The sequence below is a fragment of the Nylanderia fulva genome, unplaced genomic scaffold (genome assembly GCF_048542155.1).
Source record: "Nylanderia fulva isolate GAGA-0341 unplaced genomic scaffold, ASM4854215v1 Scaffold231, whole genome shotgun sequence".
Lineage (NCBI taxonomy): Eukaryota > Metazoa > Arthropoda > Insecta > Hymenoptera > Formicidae > Nylanderia > Nylanderia fulva.
This window is the reverse complement of record NW_028190295.1, coordinates 8,113-30,870: the sequence shown is the minus strand read 5'-3', so window position 1 is coordinate 30,870 and position 22,758 is coordinate 8,113. Positions and strand designations below refer to the sequence as shown.

Genomic DNA, 22,758 nt, shown 5'->3' with positions numbered 1-22,758 from the left:
CTATACAAGCTAATAATAATTTATATATTCGTTCTCTTATTCTTGTCTCTCGAAAAAGTATAAGCAATAAATTATCAAATCTAACAAGTACCCGTGTCTAACATTGTAGACTAATTTACTTTCAATTATGCTACTGTTATTATTTATCATTAGACAATTATAAAACATATATATAGCACTACAAATTATATATGTATATGTTTTATAATTTATTTTATATATTTTATTATTTGACAAGTTAAATCTCTCCGAATCATAATTTGCGCTTACATCTTAAAGACGAAATGCTGTAACTCTCTGATATTCCAATCTGTATTTTTGAAAAGGACCACATCCCGTATGGTCGAAACGTTAAAATAAATATATATACAACTTTAATTTGAGGCCAGTGTAGTCAGACCAAATCTATAACCTCTGTTTTATAATTGTCTAATGATAAATAATAACAGTAGCATATATAATTGAGAGTAAATTAGTATATTTTATATATATATATATTTATATATAAATAATATATCCACATATGTGCATAAGCATATATAAAATTTACAAAAATGGGTGCTTATTAGTCTTGCTACGTTACTGCTTTCTGCTACGGAAGGCCAGAAAGCATTTTTAGGCGGCATCTCGCGTATACCGGCACGGTAGAGGAACAAGGAGAACACGTGATTATCGGTCCTTGTCTCTCTTACGTGCGTCCGCGTGAGCGATGCAGTGGTGTATGTACGTGTACAGACATACACCACTACATAAAACCCGAGAATTGGTTTCTCGGCGTTGGCAACACTGAAACCGGAGTTTCGCGTTGTCACCGCACGAGGTCTCCAATATCAATTCGGAGTTTGCCTGGGTGTACTGCCGACCCTTAATCGTATTTAGGCAGGTTAGGTAACCCCTAATCAAATATGAAGAGAATACTCGAATGCGAGTGGCCGATTTTTCAAGCCTCAAAGAATTGACCAATCATAGTCAAGTATGAGGAGAATACTCGACTGTGATTAGCCGATTTCTTAAGCCTCACGAAATTGACTAATCACAGTCAAGTATGAGGAGAATACTCGACTGTGATTAGTCAATTTCTTAAGGTTTAAATCATCTATTGTGGACCAGGCCTCAAGTTAAGGTTTAAATTACTTATATATAAGAAACACAGAATACTGTATATATGTGTCACATAAAATATAAAAAGTGTTCGAGTTTGTTTCGTTGCTAAAAAATATCTGAAATATCTGAACATCTTTAAAATTTTATAAAATTAATTTGAGGTAATCTGGATTGTAAATTGTACACAAAATTTATATATAACATATGATTTATATATACATATATGAAGAATGAGACATTTTTAATAATTTAATTCAATTTTTGTGAATAAAAGCACTGACGAGCAGTACCTCGTCAGTGATATAAGTAAAATTGCAATTTTACAAATAATATAATACATTAAAATTAATAAAATATTAAGACTTATATGATGTTACAAAACTACAATATTAAAGAGAAAGTGTATTCTTTGCTCACATGACTAAAAAATTTACCTTGAGTTGTGGATTTAATAACAAACAATTTAATTTTAATCTCACCTGCGAATTATTATCTAGAAATTGGATGAAAATTTGTTGCTGAACACCATGAAGATCAATGAGAAGAACATGGTGGCGTTTGCTACATCAGCAACACCCATAGACCGTGAAGGCTGGTTGAACAAACGCGGTGAAGTCAATCGTGGGTATCAAAGACGCTGGTTTGTCCTGAAAGGAAATATATTGTTCTACTTTGATCGACGTGGGGACAAGGAACCAATGGGTATGATTGTGTTGGAAGGCTGTACAATTGAATTAGCAGAGGATGAGGAGCAGTTTGGCTTCAAGATAGTCTTTCATGGCTTGAACAACAGAAACTATGTCCTAGCAGCAGAATCTCAGGTGAATACATATTGATATACTGTAATTTTTAACCAGGAATCTTTAATAAGAATTACGATGTCTTCTAGGAATCTATGGAGCAGTGGATGAAGGCATTGGCCTGTGCCAGTTACGATTACATGAAGTTGATGGTGACGGAGCTGCAACGTCAGTTGGATGCTGTAGAAGAAGAAACTGCATCTGTACCACAGACTCAACAAAATTCTCCTAAAGCTCCACCAAGGCAACGGCACAATCCATTTAATAGGTCAGATCATCATCATCGGTCTCAGAGCGTCAGGTCAGCGCCTGGGAGGACAGAGAATATACCTAGGACCAAGATCACTTTTCGTGAACTTCACACAGCATATGGCAGACGAATTCTGGCCGATTTGAACGCGTGGAGATACGCGAGGAAAACTACAGAAGCGCCTCTAATTACTCTGTAACTCTAAGCACATGTTTTGTAAATTGTTTGAACGAATGTATGAATCTGGAACAACGAACCACGTGAGAAGTATTAGCTTAGCATAGGTAGACAAAGGACTTTTAGTGTTTATGTATGCAAGTAACACACACACATATATATATATATATATATATATATATATAGAGAGAGAGAGAGAGAGAGAGAGAGAGAGAGAGAGAATAAATTTGATTTTAGATTATAGCTAATCTTTCTGAACCTATTAATTAAATATATATATATATATATATATATATATATATAGTTTAAAATAGAAGTTATAAACTATATTTTTGCATATTTGTTAATGTTCTAAAAGATATTTTGTGGTTTCAAAAAAGATATAATTATTTATGATTTTATAATTATTGAAATTTATACACATGGTATAAAAGTGAAATTAATTTATTTAAATAAAAATTTTACAACAAATATATATGTTATATGTACACAGGACAGTAAAAAACTACGCTATAAATTTGTGGGATGAAAGAAGTACACATGAATTTTAAATATAAGAACCATGGGTTGGCCAAGTTTCATTACAATGTGATATGAAATATTTTATATTTTTTGTCAAATGTGTAAGAATGAAGCATCTCGTAAATCATTTATTTTTCGACTATTCCACTCCAACAATTTTTTATGCCAAATATGAGGAATGAATTTATACAAGAAAATTATATACAATGATTCCGGCGACTTTTGTATGAAACATTTTTCGATGAAAACCTTAATTTTTAAAAAATAGCAATGCATTATTTAAAATGGGACACTGATCATTTTTTACCTCACGATAATATATATTAGAAATATAAAAATAATTTTTTTATTTAATATTTTGAATTTATTTACAAGAGAAACAAAAATATATATAAGCTCACAACATTTATCACAATGCTATTAAATAAATAAATTATTATAATACAACAAGCTAATATATATTATAATACAAATAGCTGACACATGTAACTAGTACATGTACAAGCTATATATAAATTATTTAAACTTAAATACACCCTTCTTCCTTGCATCTCCAGGAAGATGCCTGGTACCTAACAAAAGACGAGCCTTATCCTCTTCCTGTGGTACGGACTCTTCGGGCGGTCCTCCTCTCGGTTTTATCTGCAATTTTTGCTTGATGGCTTGGCTCAAAATTACACGCCTGGAATCGCTCTTCATAGCCAGAAGCAAATCTAGCCATGTCCATGTCACATTGTGATACTCTAAAGTTGGTATAACTAAAGCAAAATCACGTACATCCTCGAGATTCTTTTCCTTGTTTCCCTGTAAAAATGAAATCGAATGAGTTTAATTATAATAATTAATTCACAAATAAGAATAAGAAGCAAAAGAAATATTTTTCTCTTTTTTTATTTATAATTATTTTATTTCTATTTTATATATTTATATTTTATTACAATTATTGTATTTAAAAAGTTTTTTTTATTGATAAAACAAAAACAAAAGTCCTGTTTTAAAAAATTGCTCAACTATACTAAAAACGTCGTGTTTCAGAATAAAATGTTTTGAATAGAAGTTGTTTGGTTTTGAGGGGAAAAGAAGTTGGCACTACTAACTTTTAACTAAAAACAATTTTCAAGATCATTTAAAGATCATTTATATATATATTTTTAAATGGAACCACATTAATTCAGTTCATCGAAAAATGAATATTTTACGACATATTTCATAATTTATGCAAAATTGTCAAATTCAAGTATAAAATATCTCATAAATTATTCATTTTTTTATCATCTTTCATAACTTTTTATAGTAAATCATGCAAGAAATCTATTTATATAAAAAAATTAAGATGGTTCCATTTTTAAAAAATATAAATAATCTTAAAAATCGTTCTTTAGAAAAAAATCAGTAGTGTTAACTTTCTTCCATCAAAACCAAACATTTTTTTATAAAACATCACATTTTTGATATATTTAAACATATTTTTAAAAATAGGACTGTATATAAATAGAAATTCAGGAAGGAAACCGGACTAATTAAGAGCTAGGCGCAGAAATTAAGCGCAATAAACTTGTTTTTGAACTTTCCGTTAAATGTTTTGATTCCTTCCTTTGAATCATCAGCATCTCCCTTTTTTATGCATTTTTTATTTTCAGGTGGCAAGCACACGTCATTTTGATGTCATTAGATGGCGAATGACGTCATTAGACGTCAAAGTGACGTCATTAAACGTCGATGACGTCATTAGACATCAAAGTGACATCATTTTGATATTTAATGACGTTAGTTTGCTATACTTGGATTTAGATTGTTACCTTATATGATACGCGAACAGGTACTTCCGGTATTTTTATGTATATAAACAATTTGTTTTTATCCGCTCTCTCTTTCATTTTCTCCACGTCGTCTCTTCTCTCGATGGGCACATAAAAGGACGAGTCGCGTTGTGGCACTGGCGCTTCTTCTATGCCTTCCGGATCTCTTTCGGGAAAGCAAAACTTCAACATAGTATTGAAAAATTTTTTTGTCAGACCTAAAAAACAATAATAAATTAAATTTAAATAATTCAAGAATTAAAAGAGGACAGGTCCAAACTTGAAGATGTAAGGAGGAAAAATCAGAACTTGATTCTAGAACCTCTTTTCTCAGGTAATCGACAAATTTTTTAGTCCTATTTACCTATCGTAAGAGGCACCACATTAATTTCAAAGTGTTCCTTCACAGAAATCCCGGCTACCGGCGCCTTTTCTCTACAAAAGACCCGAAGAGCTCTCTGTCGGTCCACAGGCATATTGCTCTGCAGCTCCGTGGGCACAAGGACCTCCGTGTAAGTCTGATTCGGCAGGAGATTCGTCATCCGGACGTATCCGAGCTCCAGCAAGTGCTCCACCGAGTCGTCGGTCTTGCTGGTTTTAGTATAAAGAAAATTGGTCAATATGAGATCGGCGATACCCAGCTGACCGTCGGCGTCCGTCAGCCTCCACTGCGCATGCTTGAAGCAGATCTCGGCCACCCTGGCCACCGCGGCCGGTTTGTCCTTCAGCGTGGTCGAGGCGGCCGCAGGCGCGGTGGTCTCCTTGTAACAGTTCAACATGACGTCCAACTCTTCCGCCTTCGCCCCAAGCTGCTCCTTGCACTCGAAGACGTTCGCCTCCAGACGTTCCATCTCCGTCAATAACTCTGGGCTGGATTCATCAGCTAGCGCCTTCTGCACCAAATACGTCTCCCGTTCCAGACGCCTCAGCTTCGCTACTAAACCGCGGACCGTGTTCTGCAGCTGCTGTATCGGTCTCTTCTGGTCCTCGACGGAGTGCAGCTGCAACTGGAACCTCATCCGCTGCAGCCTCTCCGAAGCCTCCTTCCGTCTAGGTTCTACATACAGCAACAGGTTGTTGACTATGTCCAGGATCATCGCGTACTGCAAAGAGTTGGTGCACACGTCCAAGTCGTGATGCATCAACGTGAACGCGTCGGCCGCGGTCAGATCCTTCCTCTCCCAGAGACTGACCTCTTCTCTGGGCGGTGCTGGGACCTGGTCCATGGAGCCGACGTCCAACGTTTGGCCGTAACCGACGTAGAAGAACTCGCACTTGCATCGGGACACTATGCGCTGCAGTTGATGCTGAGGACCGCCACCGCCTCCCACCGTTTGGCTCACCACGCCGCCGACGCTCTGGCCGGATCCCACCAGAGCTGGGACATCCGGCAGGCCTACTATGATGGTAGAATCCTTTTCCTAAAGTACAATGTGATACAATGCTAATATTTTGTTACATATGTATATATTATTTATATGTAGGACAAGTATCCCAAGTAGCAAACCTGGGTATATAAGACATTCCACATCATTCGACGTCAAAATGATGTGGAATGTCTTATATACCCAGGTAACAAACCGACGTCATTAAACGTCAAAATGACGTCACTTTGACATCCATAACGTCATTAAACGTGAAAATTATTTTTATATTTATGACGTCAAAATGACGTCATTTTGATATCTAATAACGTCAGATTGCTACTTAGTGGATATATTTTGCTAGATATATACCTGTATATTATCCAAGGTCAGCCACATAATATTATCATCGATATTGTCGTCAATGTTCGCGCTGACGGTGGCGTAATACTGCATGCACTCCAACGAGCCGACCCAGGTTGTCTTTGGAACGAGAGATCGCTCCTTCCAAACCGGATGATGGACTCTCTGTAATATCTCCGCTTTAGCCGCCGACAGAATAACATATCCACGAGTCTCGATGCCCTTCAATAACACCTGACTGTTCACCAAAGCGACTGGAAAAAAATCGTATTTGTCACATAAGCTATCGCATTCTTTAGATCATCATTTTTCAAGATCACAACGAGGCAAGGCGCGCATACACATACTTAGCCAGTTTTTGTGCAAGACGTCATCTTGATGACAAGCGGCCAATCCACGCAGCTGTTGTCCCCTGGTTTGCACGGACAGATCATCACTGAAGGCCACAGGTTTGTTCACCGCCTCCGCTATCAATCTCTGCAGCATCCCCGCCACCTCGCCCTGCTGCGGCTTGCTTACGGCGGAAGACGGCGTCACCTGGGTGGTCGCGCTCTGCTGATCGACCACAGCAGACCTGACGCTGGCGGCGCGGTTTTTGTGTGGCGTTGAACTGTTGTCCCGGTGAAAGCCCTTAAGTGCCGCAGTGGACAGATTCTTCTTCAGCTGCTGGGTCTTGATAAAGGAGTCGAAGAGCGCAAATGCGACGTCCCGGTTGGTCTTGGTCCAGGCGCCCCGCAAGTCGTGCACGACCAGCCGATGAATCGGTGTGTCGCCGCTCACTCCGGTGACCATCGCCTCCCGGCCGTAGCTGACGCGGGCCACGCTCAAGCAGTAGCACTTCTCCACTGGCTGGCGTAGCGAGGCGCTCTCCACTTCATCTTCCTGCAGCGCGCTCTTCAACCAGATCTCAGCGTCGCTCAGCTCGCAGTTCATGTAGACGACAGACCACTCGGCTCGCGGCCGATGGATCAACCCATCGTCGATCGGGTGGAGCGCCAGGTTGTGCTCCGAGCTGCAGGCCACTCTACCGCCAGTCACCTCAAAGCCGCGCTGCATGGCGAAGGACATCCAGTAGTTGACGTGGAAACGATGGAAAGCCAAGGTCAACCGGATCTTCCTGTAGTGCCTGCTAAGCTGCTTCTTCCTAGGCCTAATGTTCCTGAACAGAGGACCTTTCCTCGTAGGTCTCGTCGCACCCGAGAGTATCAACTTCAAGTTCTCGAACCATCTCAGGGTGCTACCGTAGAGCAACGCCGTCGGCGCGCTGGCCAGGGTAGGTGATCCAGTCGGTTTGGTTTCAAGGGAGAGGCTGACGTTGAGATTCTGGGAGCGAAACGCTCTGAACGAGTCGTGTTCCTGGTTGCTCGAGTACTCGGGCAAGCGATCCGGGGCGCAGGGTACGGCGGCGTGATGGTCACGCGGGTCTCCGAGACACACCCAGGCCAATTTGATGCCCAATCTGACGTTGGGCAGGTGTAGCAATCGGCAGTCGTCATACTTACTAGCTGTACGCACATAGACGTCGAGGTCGCCCTTAATGATGATCTTCCCCTGGGTCCAGTCGAGCTCCAGTCCGGTCCACGTGAGTTCCATCTCCTCAGTGGTATTGTACGGATCCAGCGAACCGTGCAGCAACACCGTCAGCTGTTTCACGCAGAGGGTCAGCCTGCCGTGAAGGGCCAGGCGCATCTTGTCCCAGAATGGCAACGGCGGACTCGGGTCCCTCGAGGGATGCAGAATTTTTTCGAAGCTGAGGTTACACTGGGCTATCACCGGCTCCCAGCACGGCCCGAAAGCGTACCTGAACTTGTCGATATCCCAATTCAAGTCGTGATAATACTTGAGAGACGTCATTCCCCGCTCCACGACTATATCCTCCCAGGGCGCGCCGATCTCGATTCTGACGGTTCTTTTGGCCCGCAACGGCGCGAGGGCCTCCGCCCCGGCCAGTCTGCCCCAGACGTTCAGACCCTCCACCAGGAGCAACGGCTGCGGGAAGTCGCGAAGCTGGAGCTTCCACTCCGCGCACTTCAGGCTAATCCCGCGAATCCACAGCGCGCTGAACTCCAGGCCATCCTCGGGCCAGGGCGTCTCCGGATCCATCTCCTTCAGGGCCCTCACCTGTTTTTCCCCGTCGTCGTTTATAGAGGGGTCGGCCAAGGTCAGGATCTCCAGGTCCAGCATGGTCCAGGCAAACAATCGAGTGCGTGCAGGACCAGCGCGCTGCATCTGCTTCCACCTCTGCACGTAGATCTCGGCATTCTTCTTGTTCAGGCTGGCGTAGAGCTCTTCGACCTTGCCCTGAGGAAGCAACAGGTGCGCGCGACAGAGCTCCTGCACCTTCGCGTCCAGCATCGCCTGACGCTTCAGGCTCTCCTTATACTCGTCCTCCAGTAATTCGTAATTGTCGCGCAAACGCACCTCGAACGGGTCGTCGCTGAGCTCGAATGTCCACTCCTTGATCTTGATGATCAGGTCATAAGGCAAGGATGTCTGTTTAGGCGCGTTCGGCGAGAAATGGATCTCCTTCAGCCACTTCCTGATGCTAAACAGCTCGTTCTGTATCGCATTCGTGAACTCGTGCTCGTAGGGGAAGCAGATCTTGATGGAGTCAATGTTCAGTGCCCAGCACTCGTTCCAATCCAGGACAAAGCCCTCGTTGCTCTGCCTCTCCGCTCGCACCTCCTCGTTTTCGAGCACCCTGACAAATTCGAAGCCTTCGATCATGATCACGTCAGCGATGTTCAAGGTAACTCGGATATACGTGAGCCTCCACTCGCCTTGCGACCAGCGTAATTGGTCGGATCTCAGGATCAGGAAGTGTTTGGTGGAGATGTCGATAGAAACCGTGATTCCATTAGTGGCTAATAAGTCCAGAATGCGTTTCTTCCTATGCACCTCTGAAAATGAAATAAAAAAATTATATTGCAATAATGTGGCTTTATATATCTGAAGAATATTGAGAATGTAATTAATTAATCAGGTTGACTTTCAAATAATCTTGAGATGATCTTAGTTAAAATTCAAGATTATCAACTTCTTTCCTAAAAACTAAACTTTTGTTCAAAACGTTTTGTTTTCTAACGTGATGTTTTTATATGTTTAAGGCTCCTAGCTCTTCACTAATTATGTTGAAATTGTAACGTTAAAGACGAGAAAGTACACGCTGAAAATTCTTAGATTTTTAAATGAAAAGATATTTCAATGAAACATTACTTCAGATTTCAACGTTCAAATACGTCTTAGAAATCAAAATGACGTCATAGATATTAAAATGATGTCATAAATATCTAAATAACGTCATATATGTCAAAATTACGTCATATTGATGTTTAATGACGTCTGTTTGCTACTTGGGATATTATTTTGACATTTTATGACATTATAGATATTTTGACGTTTAATGACATCACAGATGTCAAAATGACGTTTAATAACGCCATAGACGTCAAAATGACGTTATTTTGACATTTAATAACATCGTACATGTCAAAATGTCATTCTTTTGACGTTTAATGACGTCATAGATGTTAAAATAATCTCTCGTAGCAAAATTACAACATTTTCACTTTTAATGGCGTCTGTTTGCTACTTGGGATGTTATTTTGACGTTTCATGACATCACATGTCAAAATGACGTTATTTTGATGTTTAATGACATCATAGATGTCAAAATGATGTTATTTTGACATTTAATGATGTCGATTTGACGTTTAATGACGTCTGTTTGCTACTTGGGTTTAAAATATCTCGAAAATTACTTTTTTCCCGTGACAGTGAATCAACAATCATAAAATTATGATATTAGACTTTGGGTGCGTTCCGTTATGCACTGCAAGTACTGGCAGTACTACCAATAGCGTTCCGATATAGATAGCAGTGCACTGCGAAAGTACTATCATGAGTATATGACGTCATTAATTTTGACGTTATTTCCTGTTGCGATTACTGCAACCGGCGAGGTAAAGCACTCGCAGTAATCAAGATGGCTACCTCCATGTGTACGGTGGAACTAACTTTTAAATTCCATATCTGAATATAATGATACAATATTTTTAACGTAATTTTTACATTTTATTCTAGGTATTTTAATTTATCGTCTCATTTCATTTATTAATTCCATTTCCAAATCGCTTTCACTTGATGACTCACTCGAATCATATATATTCTCGATTAAATTATATGTAATTAATGCAATAATGGTATTATCCATTTCACCAATTTTTCACTCGATGATTATTAGCGAAAAAGGTTAGTTAAAAGTCTGCTGAAAGCGTACTGTAGTGCGTTCCGTTTTACTATTTTGCAGTAGCTTCAAAGTGCACAAAATTAAAAAGGAACGCTGTCAACAGTACACTTGCATGACGTCATAGTGCCAGTACTTGCAGTGCATAACGGAACGCACCCTTTGTCATGCGGAATGACTGCGCATGACGTCATTCTGACACAATGGGTGCGTTCCGTTATGCACTGCAAGTACTGACAGTACTACCAATAGCGTTCCGATATAGATAGCAGTGCACTGCGAAAGTACTATCATGAGTATATGACGTCATTAATTTTGACGTTATTTCCTGTTGCGATTACTGCAACCGGCGAGGTAAAGCACTCGCAGTAATCAAGATGGCTACCTCCATGTGTACGGTGGAACTAACTTTTAAATTCCATATCTGAATACAATGATACAATATTTTTAACGTAATTTTTACATTTTATTCTAGGTATTTTAATTTGTCGTCTCATTTCATTTATTAATTCCATTTCCAAATCGCTTTCACTTGATGACTCACTCGAATCATATATTCTCGATTAAATTATATGTAATTAATGCAATAATGGTATTATCCATTTCACCAATTTTTCACTCGATGATTATTAGCGAAAAAGGTTAGTTAAAGTCTGCTGAAAGCGTACTGTAGTGCGTTCCGTTTTACTATTTTGCAGTAGCTTCAAAGTGCACAAAATTAAAAAGGAACGCTGTCAACAGTACACTTGCATGACGTCATAGTGCCAGTACTTGCAGTGCATAACGGAACGCACCCAATCTAACATGACCGTGACGAGGAACTGTAGCTGTAAATTACATTTTCACTTTTCACAGTAAAACAGACAACTTTAGGATTACCTTAATGCAATAAAATAAATTTATCATTACCTTCGATACGAGTCGCGCTAATTTCGTTCATGACGATAGACCTGAAATCTTTAGACTCCCTCCAGACTTGCAATAAACGAAGATGTAAATTAGGGCTCCATGCTAGATTAGTTCCTTCGAGACTGATGTTTACCGCATCGAATGTAATTGCGGCTTTGCACTTTCGTATCGCTAAAAACGGATGGGTCACAGCCTGCGCGTGTTGACACATAATCGGCTCGTCCTTGTTAAGGGTTATCGCGCTTATCCCTTCAGCCACACCCACGAATCGCTTTGTGCTTTGTTCCAAGGTAGCTATGTCTAAACGCGTCATTATGGACACTGAAATAGATGTAAGAAAAATTTTTACATGTTTTATTTTAATTTATGCAGTCGAATATTGCTAGTCTTTTTTTTTTTCCAAGGTCAAATTTGAAGATCAGAAAGGCCAGGTTTGAAAGTTATTTGAAGATCAACTTTTTTTTATGATAAAATCGCTCTATTTTTTTATATAAATCCTCACATTATTTGGTATAAGAAGCTATAATTTGCAACTAACAGTTACCTATTTTTTTCTTAAAAATAACTATACGTTTTCTTTATATTAATTGATTCCTCTCATTATTTTATGTGCGAAAGTATTGAGGTAAGATTTCATTAGAAAATGAATGTTATAGTTTATATAAAATTATGTATCACATTAAAGTACAAAATATATAATCTCATAAGCTATTCACTTTTAATTTTAGCAATATTCGACTGTATTAAAATAAAACACCTTCTAAACTTACGCTTGTTTTCTGCAATAAAAAATAAATTGCAATTTGTTACTTTCAGATTCAACTGGATAGGATTATAAGATACTGTAACTTGCTTCTTCGCCACTGGTTGCTCATACTTTTTGTAGCACCTATAATCATTTTATTTTTATTTTTATGTTTTCTTTTTATATGATTAATATTGTATAAAATATAGTTTTATTATTACTTGTAGGCTTGTTCGAGAAATTTTGCAAGTTCCAAACTCCATTCTGTCACAAGAGCGTCGACTGCAATTCCTATAGCATTATTATGGGTTGTTGCTAACAATACTCCTATAGACAATGGACTGCCCCATTGATGAGACGTTTCTGAGATATTACCATTGGCACCATTTAAAGTACAATATAAAGACTCCAAGACTAATTCTGTGTTTAAATTTTCCGTTTTCTCTGTGACATAAAAGACATAATAAAATACATAATATTGATCTATATATACACACACACATATACAGGATTTGTCAAAAGTGTGAAAAACCCTAAATAATTTCTGTAAAAATGAAAATATCAAAAAACAGTAAAACACGTATTTTGATTTTTTAAAAAAGCTACCCTATGACATGGATATTGATCATCCCCCCCCCCTGGTACGCGGGGATAAAAGGGGAATTGAAAATTTTTAATTGGACTAAGGGTCGAATAGGGGGCTCATTTGAAAGGTCTTTTCGTAACAAACACACCCTTAATTTTTTAAGTTGCTATGACTGAGCCCCCACTCGACCCTTAGTCCAATTTAAAATTTTCAACTCCCCTTTTACCCCCGCGTACCAGTGGGTGGGGGATCATATATATATATATATATATATATATATATATATATATATATATAATTTTTATTAAAAAGAAATATATATGTATACATATATTTTAATTCAATAAAAAAATTTAATTAAAGAAATAATTTAGGCACCTGTAGATAAATTCAATGAAAATTTCATGTGCGTGACGCTGCAAGCTGCCTCTTGTACATCCGGCAATTTTATATTCAATGAAGAATCATACAGTTCGGTATTTAACGTTACTTCAAAATTCGGTAACCTGTTCTTGAACGATATATTGCTGACAGGTTTCGAAATATTATTTTCATTAATATATAGCAACGATTCCCAGTCCTTATGATCGTACATTATCGAAAGAGTGTTCAGTTGTATAGAGATAAATGAGATATTCTCCTCCAGCTGAATACAAAAATTAAACAAGTGTAATTTAATTGCATTCTTAATATATTTTCGTTAATATACTTCTTTAACTTTTACCTTTGTATCAATTGACATTGAATGTAGGGTCAAAATGGGAAGTTTTCCACGTATGCACAGACCGTCGAGGTTTACAGTAAAGTTTAATCGTGTTCTATCAGCTTGAAATTTTGCATGAACTTGAAGACTCCTCAAAGTACCTTCCAAACCTATCATATTGCTGTCTTCCCTACCAGCTATTATTAACGAATTGCCGATTTTCAATGTAAAATCCTAAAAAGTATTATTGATGTCTCTCTAATTCACATTTATTAATTTATCTATAGTAAAAAGTGCTTACTTTGGGTAAAATAGGAGCTATCCTGGTCATCAAGTTATTAGAAGGATCATTATCTGCATCACTAGATGTATAAGTCGTAGTATTTAACGTTCTTCTATCTTTCAAAAACTGAACGAGACCCGCACCACCGGATCCTTCGGTCTGAATTATTCCGATGCATAATGTCTGTAAATCAGATAGATTTGTTTATTAAAAATACTATTGTGAAATGATAAAACAGAATTTGTATATAAGATGCCCTATTTTTTAACTTAGACATTAATTTAACCTTGAATAATCATTTGTAGGTCACTTTCCACTTCTTTATCATGAACCTCCACTTTTTATTGTATATTCTTATAGCTTATCTCAAGAGATTTCCAAAACACTATATTAAAGTATATTTTTATAAAGTACTTTTCGAGTTTATTTAACAATTTTTTAACATAATAAAATGTAAAATATCTTGTAAAATATTCAATTTCTGGTCATTTTACCTTAATACTTTTATGCACGGAATAATTAGAGCAATCAATTGGTATAAAGAAAACAGATAATTGTTAAAAAAAAAAGTGATTTGCAACATGCAGTTGCATACTTTTTTTAAAAACAACTATGTGTTTTTTCTTTACATCACTTTAGAGATATTTGAGTGTCTAAGTTAAAATAGAATACTCTGTATATTATATTAGCAAAATATTTATTTTCAAAAGATTTTTCCTGCATTTAGATTCAAGTATTAAAAAACGAAAACTTTTGTTGTACCTCAACTGAGAGTTCTCCTTGAGCTTTGAAGGTAGCTTCAACTGTCCCAGCAAATGTTACCTGGGAAAGACACGCATCGGAAGCATGTTGCAGTAATTTCATAGTTCCACCAACAATAGTGGCGGATGCTAAAAGTGTGCACGCACCATGTACGATGCTGGCATCCAGGCTCAAGCTTTCTGCATTTCCATTAGCCAACCAGCCATTTCCAAGAATTAGTACGCTTATATTTTCTACATGTACAGCCATAAACTATAATAAATATATAAGAATTAATAAAAAATCACCCCATATTCCATACAACATAATTCTATGATAAAAAATAAAACTATAATATTATCTATATCAAATCTATATATTCCAGGAAGCAAGTATGTCATTAAACGTCAAACTGATATCATTGGACGTCAAAATGACATCAGTTTAACATTTAATGATGTTAGTTTGCTACTTGGGATTATGAGACATAAAAATGTCATGATATATCAAAATGATGTCATTAAACATAAAATGATGTCATGAGATATCAAAATGACATTATTTTGATGTTTAATGATGTTAGTTTGTTACTTGGGATTTTATTACCTGTACAGATTTGATTATTATTGGAGGTATCTTCTTATTTCGAAAATCTAACAGTTCATCGGACTGTTTTATCTTACAAGCTGGGTGAACATCCCTATTTATTCTAACATCCTTCATAACAACGGCTAGTAATTTTGCTACATCACTGCTGAAGAAACTACTGCGTATGCGTATTTCTTCAACTTGCTGAAATTAAATATTATAATTAAATATTGTATTTTAGTTTTTTTTGCATAATGACTTGAATGACTCACCAGTGTAAAACCATTTTTAGTTATATTGACGTCACGAAGTCTAAAATAAGGCAAAGAAATGTGGCCTACTTGCAAATGAATTTTATAACAACGTTTTACTATCCATGCTAATAATCTTGGTACTATCCTATTAAACAGAATAATTATATGATATATTTTATGTTGGTTTTTTTTTAAATATAAATTTCAATACTTACCGGGTGAAAAAACAATAAAAGATTAAGAAGATTATGCAAATTGCAAATAATCCAGTCATATTCTTGACGTGCTATTAAAAATGATATCGTTATTTTAACTAAAAATCTATATCAAAGTCTTCGAATAACATCGTTTAATTAATACTTCAATACTTTTATATCACATCGCTGTTTTCTTCAGGTTATAATTTAAGGTTACGTTTATCTTAGTTAGAACATAGAACATAGAAATTATATAGACTAGAAACTTTTGTTTTTCGTTAATAAAAATTTCTTTCATGAATAGCATCTATATTTAAATTTTTATACACATTTATTTAATTAATATATATATAACAATTAAAGAATAATAATATTATAATAAAACCAATAAAATATCTCAGTAAGCAAGAAATATTTAATCAACATTTTATAATGTTGATTTTGTATAAATTTTCCAAATGTTATGATAATGTTGTATAAATATGTTTAAAATATTATTAATAAACATTCTAAAAAATGTTTTAACTGAAATTTTATAAATGTTTTAAAAATATTATTTAATAACATAATGCTCTCAAAATATTAATAAAATATTTTAAAAACATTAATTTCAACATTACTGAAACCTCTAGATAGTCTATCCCAGGGAGAAACAAGAAATCGGATCGACGTCGATTAGACGTAAATAACGTCTATAACTTTTTCAGTTCAAATTAGACGTCGACTAGACGTCGATATTATTTGCTAAAACAATCAGGCCAGACATCAATAAACATTTCATTTTAATCCATAATAAAATACTTTTCATGTAAAAAAACATATATTAAAATTTATATATAAAATATATATGTGATCCATATATATATATATATATTTTTTTTTTTATTTGTGTTGTATAATTTCTCTTTGTGTGTGTAATATATTAATTAATTATAAAAATAAAGTAAATTAATTATTATATATATATTATATATATATATTTACTAATTATGTATGAGGAAACTTTATATGAAAATATAACTTTAATTATTTAAATGATTGGTTCGATAACGCTTATTTTGATTTAACTGTCGTATAAAAGATAAGTTGCGAGTTGCGACACCGCCTTGCGACTAAATATAGTACCAACTTAACGCAACGAGTTAACGAACTCATTCTGTTATTGTTCCGTGATCGATGATCATTCGTTGAAGTTCGTTGAATGTTGAACTGTGCTTGTGATAATATTTGTTCTTCTGGAGGCCTATTCTGTAACTTTTAACAAATGCGTTATAACTGTAACGCATGCGTTAGTCGTCGTATCGTCGACGAATTCATGGTTAACAAATGAATTATAGTTATAACGCATGCGTTAAAAGTTACAGAATAAATCTGCTGGATCGATTGCTATTCTAATAAAGAAGTCATCACCAACAAAAATGAGTGAAAGTCCACCGGTAAGTGCTTCATAATTTATAATTTCTTAATAATCTACTTTTTACTTTTGTGCCTCAAGTCGTCTGTAGGTTATAATTGTTTCATAAATAAATTACAATTTTCATATAAATAGTTCATAATTTATATATATATTAATAAATTATTTTGATTTATTTAATTAAAAATATTGTATGCTCTTATATATACACTTTTCTTTAACTCACTCTTTAACTAACCTCAACATATACGGAATTATTAATAATAATATTGTCACTATTGCTTCTTTTTTGCTATTATTTATTTAAAGTTTATTATCAAAATTTATTACATAACATTATTGTGAATGCAGTATAAGCAATATATTTTAGTACTGATGTTGTTCTTGTATTATTTTTACATCTATCATAGGAAAGTAGGAATCGTCGTAGAAATACGAACAAGCAAATAATTAATGAATTAGTTAGGCAATGTAGGAATCAAAGAAAATTGGACGATTTAAGAAATCGAATTACTACTGTCTACAAGACAGAGGCTTCATCCGATGAAGAGGTTTCATCCGATGAAGAGGTTTCATCCAATGAAAAGGTTTCATCCGATGAAGAGAATAATGAAATGCTGCCCATTCCAGGGATTGAAGATATTTCTTTATTAGAAACAAATTCTGAAGTATCAACAGAATCTGATGCATCTATCGATCAACTTGAAAATGAAAATATGGATGATAACAATAATTATAATAATGACAATGACAGTGAATTACATTTTGAAGATGAGAATAATGACAGCGAAAGAAGTGTTGAAATTAATGATGCTAACAGATATAGTAACGATGAAGAAAATGATGATTTAATGATTGAATTTGAAAATGACGAACAGAGAGGACGCTATGTTTTAAAAACATTGAGGGAGTGGGCCCTTGAAGGAGGTGTGTTATCTATGAAGAAGTTAAATGATTTACTTCGTAGATTGAGAGTATTGTTTCCCATCTTACCTAAAAGCTACAAAACCGTTAGGTGATAATGAAAAAATTGTAGCATCAAGACTTATGACCAAATTGATGACTAATTCCTTAGCGAAACAATTCAACTTTGATGGTCATAATCCTCAAAAGGCTAAAGTTAATAAAAGGCCATTTAAGAAACTGAAACTATGGGAATTATTTCAAGGTATTTTATCTTCTTTTCAATATTTTGTTTCATCTTAAGTTTATTGTAGAAAAAATTCATAAATATTTCTTTTTTTTCTAGGAGTTATGCTATTAAAATTTCCTACCAGTGATTTGGAAGATGCCTTAAATGCAGTCAGAAATTGGCTACGAAACGCTGCTGGGCGTAAGCAATAAAATGTGCAATTTCATTTTTTTTATTTTTAACAGAATCTAATGTATAAGAAAAGCAGAGGTAAAAAGTGCTCGCATACGAGAATATTGCGTTGTGATATCTTATTATTCTTAGACGACTCTTTACAAGGTCTTTTTCTCGATACAAATTAGCACGGGGGAGGTTTCCCATTAAAAGGGAAGAGGTCATTTAATATTCGTCATAAAATGCAATTAATTATTTTTTTTTCTTGAATGTGAAATATGATCTCTATTCATGTGCAATTTGCGAAGTCTTATGTCATTTTTATTTTGTTATTGTATTTTTGATATTGCTGCTTTATTTTGAATATTATTTGTCTTATTTTTTATTTATGTAACTGATAAGACATTGTCAGGTTTAAATTTGATTTGAATTATTACATATAAAAGTTTTTAGTTGAAGTATGTATATGTAGAATATATATGTACACTAATAAAGAATGTATATATATATACATATATAAAATATATATATTTATAATATATATATATCAAGACACGATAAGATGGCATATACTGGAGTTTTCAGTATGTCAACAAAGATTATCCTGTATTGAAATTGTCCAATACATATTAATAAAAAATAGATATAAGGTTAATAATACATATAAAATTATTTTCTAAAGTGTCTTTTCCATCCTTTCAGTTTCAATTATATAAATATATGTATAACAATCTAAATACCAAGATCCAAATAATTTTAGTGTTGGTTCTATTTTTTTCATTCGTAAATTAAAAAGGTAATGTAAATTTTCTAAAGAAAATATATTTGCATGCATCCAATATTACAATTCAATGAATATTTACTGAGCAATTTGTTTTGATTAGAATATTACATTATTCTATATTTTACAATAAAAATATACTTAGAATTAAAATAAAATGTTCACTGAATGGTGTACGTAATACTGCACTTATTGCCTGCGTTCGCAGCAGAGAAAGTAGAAGTGTCTGTTGTAAAATTATTGAATTTGAGTATTGTATGAGCTTAGGTTTAGTCAAAACTAAAAGCATACGCCAATTATACGCCATTATTAGATTCATCAATTTTACAACATTTGCAACGCTACTTTTTCTGCTGAATACAGCCGTTACATCAATTATTTAGATGTCTATTAGACATTTTATAGACGTTTATATTAACGTCTAGATGGTGTCGAAATTCAAAGATTTGTCCGTCTATATAGACGTCAAATTAGATCTTACTTAGACGCATATAAAAGACATCGATTCGACGTCTTTTCAACATGCCATTTCTCCCTGGGATAGATCAATGTCAAAGTTTGTTCATAATGATGTTGCATACAATGTTAACAACTACATACTTGACAGCAATAATAACGTTGTAGTAATGATTTTTTGCTTACTGGGATAAATAAACAATAAATATTAAAATAAAATTATAATAAATTATAATAATAAAATTATATAATAATTATATATAGTAAAAAATTATATAAATATAACAATATAAATATTATAATAAAACCACCCATACAGCACAAAACACTAAAAAAATTTTTTTAAATAATTTTCAATAATATTTTTAAAATGTTTCTATGTTCATATGCTTTAAAATATTTTCAGAAATATTTTTGACTATATATATATATATGTATATATATATATATATAAATTTAAACTTAATATTTCAAAAATACATATCAAATATTTAAGAAAATATTATCTGCAATGAGTGATAAAAAAGAACATTTTAAAAAATATTTTTAAAAGTATTTTAAAATATTCTAAAAAATATTACCACAAAAAATTTTTAAATTATTTTAAAATATTCCTAACACTATTTTAAAATGTTTTTATGCAATTTATAGAAATATTTAGAAATATTTTTTTGAAAATATTTATAATATTTTGTGCTATATGGGCAATACATAAAAATGAAATATATATATATATATATATATATATATATCATTTCTTTGCTGTAATAATCTATTTAAATAATGTATAATTAAAAACAAATAATAAATAAAAAAAATAAAACTAGTTATAGATAAAAAGGCCAACTTATCGAGCAATTATTAGAGTTGTTCTGTCAAATAAAATTTATTCCATGTATAAACTAAACATAAAACATTATGTGAAAGCTACAAACATTCTATACTCAAACTTAAGCGAAAATTACAATCATTATAAAATAAACGTTTCAACCGCACGCGGTCTTCCTCAGTAATTATATTACAGTAATTATTAAAAAATACAAAACCATACAAAAATTCTACATAATATCGAAAATTAATGTTATTAGTTCTTCAATAAAAGTCGAGAATTTATAAGCAATTAAATAAAAAATTGACGATTAACGTATGTCAAAAATTAAAATATATATCCTTAACAATTAGCAATATGCTTACTTGATATCGTCCTTCTTGACAATAATTTTAACTACGTTTTTTTGAAAAAGTTATTGAAGATGACACAAGACAAGACCAACAATATAAAAAGACACCTCACTTCAAACTCTACTTAATCGAAGAATGTGCGTGTTTATATAAGATCTAATACCTATGTTTAAACCGTTAATGTCTTATTTGTCTTATTATTATTTATTGTTTGCTAATTTATCCAAAATATCAAAATAAGACTCGAGTAATTCAGTATCTTTGTTTAAATTTAGCCCATTTGTTTGTTCTTTAATAATATGTAGCATCTCAGAGATGAATCTTTTATAATAATTATTTTCGTTGTCCAGAATCTTTACGTTATCCCAATTAAATGTATGGTGTTCATTTCTTATGTGTTCAGAAATTACTGAATATTTCGTTAAGTCTAACCTGATATTATTTTTATGTTCTTTTAGTCTCGTCTGTAATTGCCTCCTCGTTTGGCCTACATAAGATGTAGACCATAATAAAAGAACATAAAAATAATATCAGGTTGGACTTAACGAAATATTCAGTAATTTCTGAACACATAAGAAATGAACACCATACATTTAATTGGGATAACGTAAAGATTCTGGACAACGAAAATAATTATTATAAAAGATTCATCTCTGAGATGCTACATATTATTAAAGAACAAACAAATGGGCTAAATTTAAACAAAGATACTGAATTACTCGAGTCTTATTTTGATATTTTGGATAAATTAGCAAACAATAAATAATAATAAGACAAATAAGACATTAACGGTTTAAACATAGGTATTAGATCATATATAAACACGCACATTCTTCGATTAAGTAGAGTTTGAAGTGAGGTGTCTTTTTATATTGTTGGTCTTGTCTTGTGTCATCTTCAATAACTTTTTCAAAAAAACGTAGTTAAAATTATTGTCAAGAAGGACGATATCAAGTAAGCATATTGCTAATTGTTAAGGATATATATTTTAATTTTTGACATACGTTAATCGTCAATTTTTTATTTAATTGCTTATAAATTCTCGACTTTTATTGAAGAACTAATAACATTAATTTTCGATATTATGTAGAATTTTTGTATGGTTTTGTATTTTTTAATAATTACTGTAATATAATACTGAGGAAGACCGCGTGCGGTTGAAACGTTTATTTTATAATGATTGTAATTTTCGCTTAAGTTTAAGTATAGAATGTTTGTAGCTTTCACATAATGTTTTATGTTTAGTTTATACATGGAATAAATTTTATTTGACAGAACAACTCTAATAATTGCTCGATAAGTTGGCCTTTTTATCTATCACTAGTTGTATTTACAATATACGAACGAAACTTTGTATTGATTTTTAAAAAAATAAATATAAATAATAAATAGTAAAATCGATAAAAAGATGAAAATAAGATATATGAAGAAATAAATCAGAAATTATTAAATAAACTATGTGTGATATTTAATTTTCTTTATGATGCAACATCTAAATTTTTATATAATTATATATAATTATATTTAAAAAAATAATAATTAAAAAACAATTAGTATTATAATGATACCAATAAATAAATAAAAATAAATAATATTAAAAGGAGATATTTACCAAAAGTTATATAGCTTGCGTAAAGACAAAATGAATCTTACTATAACAAAAATGAAATAGAACTAGACAATAAATTAAAAACAATACATCGCATGTATCGCGTGTTAACAATAAAGAATCATGCTGACATCGAGATATGATGATAAAGCAATCTGTAAAAATTATAAATTTGCTTGCTTATTATAAATGTTACTTATTAAGAATAGTCTGATACTTTGTATGATCAAAAACAGAGAGAGAGGATGTCTATTTTTAAATATTATAATAAAATTTCCTAATCTTTTGCCAGACATTTGTTTTCAAAATTCCAAATAAAATTAAAAATTTTTAGATACAAATTTTTATATTAAATGTCCGCTTTTTTTTAAGATTTTCC

At 33.5% G+C, this 22,758-nt stretch overlaps 3 protein-coding genes across 6 annotated transcripts; 2 read left to right on the top strand and 1 right to left on the bottom strand.

The window, feature by feature from the left end:
- Window positions 1-1,132: 1,132 nt before the first annotated feature.
- Window positions 1,133-4,479, top strand: LOC114943293 (sesquipedalian-1). The gene is made up of 3 exons (XM_029318882.2): window positions 1,133-1,265; window positions 1,602-1,925; window positions 1,994-4,479. Exons 2-3 carry the CDS (start codon window positions 1,632-1,634, stop codon window positions 2,351-2,353), a joined length of 654 nt encoding a protein of 217 aa, XP_029174715.1. The 5' UTR covers window positions 1,133-1,265; window positions 1,602-1,631; the 3' UTR covers window positions 2,354-4,479.
- hob (bridge-like lipid transfer protein family member hobbit) lies at window positions 2,760-20,878 on the bottom strand. 4 transcript variants are annotated; one of them, XM_085483163.1, is made up of 16 exons: window positions 20,783-20,878; window positions 15,650-15,720; window positions 15,453-15,579; window positions 15,199-15,384; window positions 14,614-14,865; window positions 13,870-14,034; window positions 13,590-13,802; window positions 13,244-13,511; window positions 12,501-12,723; window positions 12,305-12,423; window positions 11,535-11,855; window positions 6,727-9,279; window positions 6,389-6,633; window positions 5,017-6,073; window positions 4,653-4,870; window positions 2,760-3,657 (listed from the first exon to the last, which is right to left on the bottom strand). In XM_085483163.1, exons 2-16 carry the CDS (start codon window positions 15,706-15,708, stop codon window positions 3,370-3,372), a joined length of 6,294 nt encoding a protein of 2,097 aa, XP_085339289.1. In that variant the 5' UTR covers window positions 15,709-15,720; window positions 20,783-20,878; the 3' UTR covers window positions 2,760-3,369. The 4 variants fall into 4 exon arrangements, with proteins under 4 accessions (XP_085339289.1, XP_029174713.1, XP_029174712.1 ...); XM_029318880.2 differs by lacking the exon at window positions 20,783-20,878 and adding an exon at window positions 15,803-15,849; XM_029318879.2 differs by lacking the exon at window positions 20,783-20,878 and having other exon boundaries at window positions 15,650-15,860.
- Window positions 16,682-18,122, top strand: LOC114938653 (uncharacterized). The gene is made up of 2 exons (XM_029312659.2): window positions 16,682-17,067; window positions 17,456-18,122. The coding sequence occupies exons 1-2, from the start codon at window positions 17,050-17,052 to the stop codon at window positions 18,062-18,064; spliced, it is 627 nt and encodes a 208-aa protein (XP_029168492.1). The 5' UTR covers window positions 16,682-17,049; the 3' UTR covers window positions 18,065-18,122.
- Window positions 20,879-22,758: the final 1,880 nt, after the last annotated feature.